The sequence below is a fragment of the Dipodomys ordii genome, unplaced genomic scaffold, assembly GCF_000151885.1.
Source record: "Dipodomys ordii isolate 6190 unplaced genomic scaffold, Dord_2.0 Scaffold94, whole genome shotgun sequence".
Lineage (NCBI taxonomy): Eukaryota > Metazoa > Chordata > Mammalia > Rodentia > Heteromyidae > Dipodomys > Dipodomys ordii.
Window position 1 is genome coordinate 30351 of NW_012267310.1, and position 7401 is coordinate 37751.

Sequence of the window (7401 nt, forward strand, 5' to 3'; positions counted from 1 at the left end):
TGGTACTGAGGAATCAAACCCAGTGTTTCATGCATGCTAGGCAAGCACTCTACCACTAAGCCACATTCCCAGTCCATGGAAGCTAATATTAGTTTAATGCCTTGTAGTTTATGAAGAGATTTCCACTGAAATAATTCCTTTCAATATTGTCATTCACATTTTATGTATTGTTTAGTGTTCAGTAATAAGTAGTACAAAGGGGTTTCATATGAAAATTCCACACATGTATACAGTGCATTTTGCACTAATTCACAGTGTTATATTCCTTTATTCTCTCTCTTCTCCCGTACACTGAAAATCACTGGTAGGTTTCATTATTCTAACCATCCATCCATACACACAGACACACACACAGTATCTGTGATATATTTTGATTTTGTTTCACAACATGGATCCCATTGCCCAAACAATACCCCATTTGTACTGAAGCCCAATGATTGGCATCTTTACCTACCCCTGACTTCCTCTCATAGTCTACCTACTTGTCGTTTGCATTTTCACATTCTTGTAAAATTACTCAAATTTTATCAGGCTAGAACCATCAAGATGGTTGTCAGGCTTTCTTTTTTTCAGTTGTGGGACTTGAACTCTGGGCCTGGGAGCTGTCCCTTCAGTTCTTTAGCTCAAGGCTATCGCTCTACCACTTGAGCTGCAGCGCTACTTCTGGTTTTCTAGAGGTTAATTGGAGATAAGAGTCTCATGGACTTTCCTGCCCAGCTGTCTTTGAACCATGATGCTCAGATCTCAGCCCCCAAGTAGCTAGGATTACAGGCATGAGCCACCATCACCTGGCTATCAGGCTTTTTTTTTTTTAAGCTGGAAGTAGGGTTTGAACTTAGGGCCTTGCATTAGTGAATCTGGTGTAATATGGTTGAGTCATGCCTCCAGCCTTGTTTTTTACTGATAGGCTCTTCCCATCTTTGGTGTATGCCTGAGCAGTAATCTACCTACTCTAGGCTTCTCATCATAACTGCGGTCATAGGTGTGTGCCACTGCATCCAGTTTTCGCTCCTTGGAGATAATGTCACAACCTTTTCTACCACATCTGGTTTTTGTTCTGTAGTGATACAGTCATAGTCTTTTCTGCCCTATCTGTCCTGGTACAGCGATCCTTCCTGTCTAAATCTCTTATGTAGTTTGGAAGGGCAGGGTAAGCTACCGGTGCCTAGTTGTTGTCAGTTTGTCTTGTTGAAGCGTTTGGAACAATACTGAGTACAAAATAGATGCACAACTGTTTGTTGAATACATGAATGAAACCAAAGTGAGAGTAAATTTCCTAAAACAAAATGCTTTAAAAATGTCCCCAAAGGCTTGCCTGTGAACTCTTAGCCATCTGAGGCAGTAGTAGGTAGATTTTTGAGAAGAAAGCTATGGATCTTTCTCCAGCTATGCTTTAGCTAGTAGTTTTGACTTTCTCCTAAGAAACAAACTGTTCATTATTTTCCCTGCTTATGAACACAAAAATGGTTGACAAGGGTCAGTGGTGGGCAAGAAAAAAAGTGAACGTAGAATCTGCCTGATGAGAGGTCTCTCATCTAGATTGTGTTGCTCACATTCCATTGGCAGCTGCTATCATGTCTACATCCTACATTGTGGGGTTGTCAAGGTAACTTATTAATACATCATTCTATAATTTTCCTCTGGAAGCTTCCAAAGATGACTAAGTAAAGCTCTTTGAAGAAGGACTTAGTATAGGATACATTGTGTGCTGAGTTTACAGATCAGACCTGAAGACTCACTAACCAGAAATATGAAATTTTAGGAGTCCCTTTCCCCATTGAGCCAAGGTGGAAGGGATAAAACCCAGAGGAATGATTGTAATAGATAATAAAGTTTGACAACCGCAGGTCTGTGTGGCATTAGGCAAGTTTGTTAACTTCCTCTCATATTGTGTAAATACTAGATACTTTTAATGGCTTCTTCAGCAGCTTTAAATGCCTGATTCTTCTATTAAATATCATTCCAAAATAATATCTTTCTTTCCTCCCTTCTTCCTTTTCTTCTTGTTCTCTTCTCCTGAACAAATATGCTCAGAGAGTGTATATGTAGTATATGGGTAGTAGATTTGTAGTGACCCTGAATGATCTAAAGTAGAATGCCATAAGGCTTCTTTTGCCTTTAGACTTGATTTTATAAACATTTTTGATATTATGATATAGAGAAAAAGGACATGGTAAACATTAAAATTACCAAAATTAAAATAATCCAAAGGATAAGAGGGTTAATTAATTTAATATGTAATTGGGCCAGGTCGTGGTCAGAAAACTGTTATTAAAGTTATTGTTTTAAAAATATGCTCATGCTGTGTGTACAATACAGGCAATGCATATAAACATCTATATTTAGTACTAGGGTATAAGATATGCTAAGCACATGCTTTACCACTAAGTTATGCCCCAGCCTTATTTTTGCTCATTTTGTTTTCTTTCTTTAGTAGAGTTGAATCCTTGCAACTTTGAGTATGGTAGTAATGAAAAAATAGATATAGGAGCGGAGAAGGTGGTCAGTGGTAGAGTGCTTGCCTTGCATGCATGAGGCCCTGGGTTCGATTCCTCAGCACCACATAAGCAGAAAAAAACAAAGCCGGAAGTGGCGCTGTGGCTCAAGTGGTAGAGCGCTAGCCTTGAGCTGAAGAGCTGAAGGACAGCGCCCAGGCCCAGAGTTCAGGCCCCATGACCCCCACCCCCCAAAAAAAGAAAAAATAGATATATCTGGAAGACTGTACAGAAAGTTGTGCTCTGACTTTTATACTAAAAGATGTAAATAGATTTGGTCAGACTACTTTTGAGGTTCCCCAGATAAGAAAAACACCCCCAAAAGTCTTGAGACAGTATACTACAGAGAGAAATTTTGATGAAAACCCCTAGGTCAGTAGAGTAGGCCTAGAATGCATGATGGGAAACTAATTTGGAGGAGCTTTAGCAATACCTAGAGAGCTTGCTTTAGAAGGGCACACTCAGATTATACAGTTTCTGAATTTATTATTTTTTTTGGTGGGTCAAGGGGATTGAACTTTGGGCCTGGGTGCTGCTTCTCTGAGACCTTCTTTATTTCCTTCTTCTCTCAGTTCCTGGCTGCATTCTATCTAAATTTGTATTTTTTATGGCTTCCATCTATGTTGTTATATGTAACTGTATTTCATTCCTTTATATTGTTAAATAACCCCATTGTGGGAATGTCATATTATGTTTATTCATTCATTCCAAACTAACTAGTATAAAAAGGGCTAAAATTAAGGCTCAGAAGTAGAATTTTGCTTAGTCAGTATGGGTTCAAACCCACTCAAATTAGGACCTGTGTTCAAACCCGAGTACTGTACTGACCAAAAACAGAAAAGCAGATACCTAAGCATGGCTGTCTACTTTCAAAAATGTAGCACTCACAACTACTAATAAAATAAGTCCAGTGAACAGAGAACATTGATTGTGTTACTTGCTTACCAAACTAAGCACTGACTTCCTTTTGAAATTGGGGTAGGGATTCCTGCAAGGAGTTGAACATAAGCCAGGCAAAGATGGAAGTGGGGGAGTGAGCACCCCTCTCCTCCTGTGTATGGGGGGAGTAGAAAGGATAATACATATGAAGTGTCCAGCTAGTGCCAGGCACATAGTAGGCATTCAGTAAATAGTGGCTAAGGGAGGAAACATATGATAGGATTAGGGGATAAAGTAACTGGCCCAGATTTTGGATTGAGAGAGGTGAGTTTATGCAAGGTAAATAACTTGGAGAGATGTATGATCACACTCATTGTTTATAGTGTTTTGTGTAGTTATGATTTAGGAATCTTGTAATGATTTCATTTTTTACTGAAGCTTGTATTTGTGTGCATATAAACTATATTTTTTCTGACTTTCATATCCTGTGGGTCTGCAGTGGTGAAAGCTGCATTGGTCATCCAGAAGAGGTATCGAGGTTACAGAGCTCGATTGAAGGCCAGAGAGTATTGTGCCCTTGCCATATTCCAGTCCCTTGAATATGCTGATGAACAACGGCAAATGCAGGTCTGTTTTGCAAGGCTGTCTCTTTCTCTCTGCTCCCTACTATTAAAGTGCTTCTCTTTGCCTCCTCTTGTTGAAAGAATGGAAGTTTGGGTCCATTTTAAGCTGAGGAATTTTGGTTAGAGTCTTTAATATAGAAGGTAGCATCAGCCAGGCACCGGAGGCTGAGTCTGAGGATCGATGTTCAAGGCTAGCCCCAGCAGGAAAGTCTGTTGAGACTCTTATCTCCAAAAAACCACTAGAAAACCAGAAGTAGTGCTCACCTTGAACTGAAGAGCTGAGGGACAGTGCCCAGGCCCAGAGTTCAAGCCCCATGACCGACCCCCCCCCCCGAAAAAAGAAGGAGGTAGCAACACTGTCTTCGAACTAGTGTTTTAAGGAGCCACATTTTTTTTTTGGGTCCGGTCGTGGGGCCTGAACTCTGGGCTTGGGCACTGTCCCTCAGCTCTTCAGCTCAAGGCTAGCGCTCTACCACTTGAGCCACAGCGCCACTCCTCGCCTTTTTCTTTTTGCTTATGTGGTGCTGAGGAATCGAACCCAGGGCCTCAGGCATGCAAGGCAAGCGCTCTACCACTGAGCCACCTTCCCAGCCCCAAGGAGCCACATTTTCTTAATACTGGGGACTATCATTTGGGAAGAAGGTGGTTTCCAGTTTAGAAGTTGATTTTTTTTCCAGAGGACTTCATAGTATCTAGCTAAGTAATAGAGATAGCCTTATCCTATTTTGGGGTATGTGCCCTAGTGGGAACTAAAGTTGTTACTTTATGGAAAGAAAGGATGCTTTAAGATTAAAAAAAATGAGAGAATTTCCTGTGAGTAAATTTACCTAAGTTCTATAAGAAAAAAATATGTGTGAGGGAGGAATACCTTTTTAAAGCCTGCAATATGATTTCAGAAATCCCTCTTTAATACTCGCTAATAAAAGGGCACTTTTTAGCAGTAGAGAAGATCTCAGACAGAGGACCAGTATAGTTGTTAATGAAAAAAATTAACTTGTAGAATCACATGTAGAGTTTATCCCACATATGTGAAAGAAAATTAAACGCACAGGGAGAATCTGGAAAGAGGTATCCAGCAAATTTGTTTGCTATGGTTAGTTCTGGGAGTAGTATTGATGGGTAAATATGGATGTCAAGAGGGACTTGTCACTTTTAGTAACAGATTCTAATCTTTAAAAAATAGTTGGTGTTTGAAAACAAGATAAATGAGTGGGCTTCTTGTCTGCTCTTAAAAAGATACACTGGGACTTAGTCAAAGAATCCTTTTTTTTTTTTCCTGATTAAGAGCGCACAATGTTGGCTGTCTTTTATTTTTAATTTTTTTGTCAGTCATGGGGCTTGAACTCTGGGCCTAGATGCTGTCCCTCTTCAGCTCAAGGTGAGCGCTCTACCATTTGAGTCATAGTGCCATTTCCGGTTTTCTGGTGGTTTACTGGAGATAAGAGTCTCACAGACTTTCCTGCCTGGGCTGGCTTTGAACCGTGATCCTCAGATCTCAGCCTCCTGAGTAGCTAGGATTACAGGCGTGAGCCATCAGTGCCCGGCAGTTGGCTGTCTTTTTAAACACTACTTAATCTTACCATTGAAGAGAAAAGAGTCACAACTAATCTAGCAGTCCCACTTGGATATAGATAGATAGATAGATAGATAGATAGATAGATAGATAGATAGATAGATAGATATGATAGATATAGATTTGTATAAATAGATTTATCTATCTATTTATCTATCTATCTACCTACAGATAGATATAGATAGATAGATATATATAAAGAAAATACAGGTAAGCAAAAAGTTTATCTTAGGTTAGACCTCCTGGAGGCAGAGTGAGACAGATTCTGATATAAGCAACTTACTGAGACTGAAAGAATGTTCTCAGGAGAAACCTTTAAGGGAGTGAGGAAGGAAAGCAAGCTAGGATGGCAGGGGAAGCTTTCAGAGAAGTGTGACTCAGCCCGATTTCATCAGGAGACCTCAAGTGTGAAATGAATTACAGATTGTCTCATGCGTAGGCAGAAGGTGGGGGAAGGGGCTGCTGTGCTTTTGCCTCTGTCACTTGTTGTCTATGGCCATCCTGCCAGCAGAGATGGACGTGTAATATCCCATGCTGCTTAGTATGGTGCTGCCCATCTACAAGGGCAGGGATAAGTGTGGCACCTGTGCCCCTGTAGCAGCGGGTAGGTGAATGCCTCAGAGTAGAAAACTGGCACGGAACTGGCAGCATTTTTCACAGTAGATGTTTGGGCTTCATTAATTGATTTATACATTTTTATTTTATCCAGTTATCGAGTATCTTTTCCTTCATGTTGGAAAATTATACACCTATATATAAAGAAAATAGAGGTAAGCAAAAAGTTTAATTTTTGAACTAGTCATTAGATACTGAATTATTAAGAAATGCAGTTCCTGTAGAAGGCTATCATTTTCATTTCTCAGCTTTCTCCTATCTCTCTATGTGATACCCCACAACTGGTGAAATCACCTTGACTGGATTTTTTGTATGGTGTCTGCTAAGTTGGTTTATTATTTTTTACTTTTCAAAAAAAAGAACAGATTTCATTCAGCATCCATTAGCTGAATATCTCTCTTGAATCACAATCTTTGGATACAGAACAGTAGTTTAGGAAGTATGATCTAATTTTTACTCAAAAACTCTTGTGCTGAGAAATCACAATATTTTGAATATTTCATATGGTGGGTCAGATTAAAAATGGCAGATTAAATGTAACTGACACCGACATACTTCTGTTTTCTTCTCTTGTGTGTCTGTGTGTCTTCTTTGGTTTGAATATATTCCTACTTCCAAGAATTCATGTGTTGCAACAGTATTGAAAAGTTGGACCTTTAGAAGATAATCAAGGCATGAGACCCTGTCCTCATGAATGGATTAATACCATTATCGTGAGAGTGAATTTGTTGCCTAGACAGTGATGTCCTTATGAAATGACCTGTCATCTCTTTTTTGTATGTGCATGTTCTGACTTATGACATGGCAAGAAAAGGCCTTTACTAGTCATTGCTCCCTTGGTGTTGGACTTTCCAGCCTCCTGATCCCATAGCTGAATACATTTATGTACATTACAAATTATCCATATATAATATTCTGTTATAGCAGCAAAAATGACTAAACCACTATAATCTCACTCTTTTTCTATCATCTACCTGGCCACTGTGAACCAGAGACTTGGCAATATAGGTGTAGTACAAATAGTTTTAAAATTACAACTCTTCACAATGCATGCATTTTCCTGCAAATTAAGATCTTCCTCAACCACTTTGGAAAGCAGTATGGAGGTTCCTCAAAAGACTCATAGAGCTCCCCTATGACCCAGCAATCCCACTTTTGGGCATTTACCCAAATGTTCACAAACAAGACCACACTAAAGCTACCAGCATGACTATGT

At 39.6% G+C, this 7401-nt stretch overlaps 1 protein-coding gene across 1 annotated transcript in view; it reads left to right on the top strand.

Moving 5' to 3' along the window:
- The first annotated feature begins 1463 nt into the window (after window positions 1–1463).
- The window catches only part of LOC105993251 (serine/threonine-protein phosphatase with EF-hands 1-like), a 31817-nt gene continuing 25879 nt past the window's right edge, over window positions 1464–7401 (top strand). The window contains exons 1-3 of the mRNA XM_013026455.1: window positions 1464–1476; window positions 3874–4001; window positions 6280–6340. Coding sequence (XP_012881909.1) covers window positions 1464–1476; window positions 3874–4001; window positions 6280–6340 — 202 coding nt within the window. The remainder of the gene's footprint in view (window positions 1477–3873; window positions 4002–6279; window positions 6341–7401) is intronic.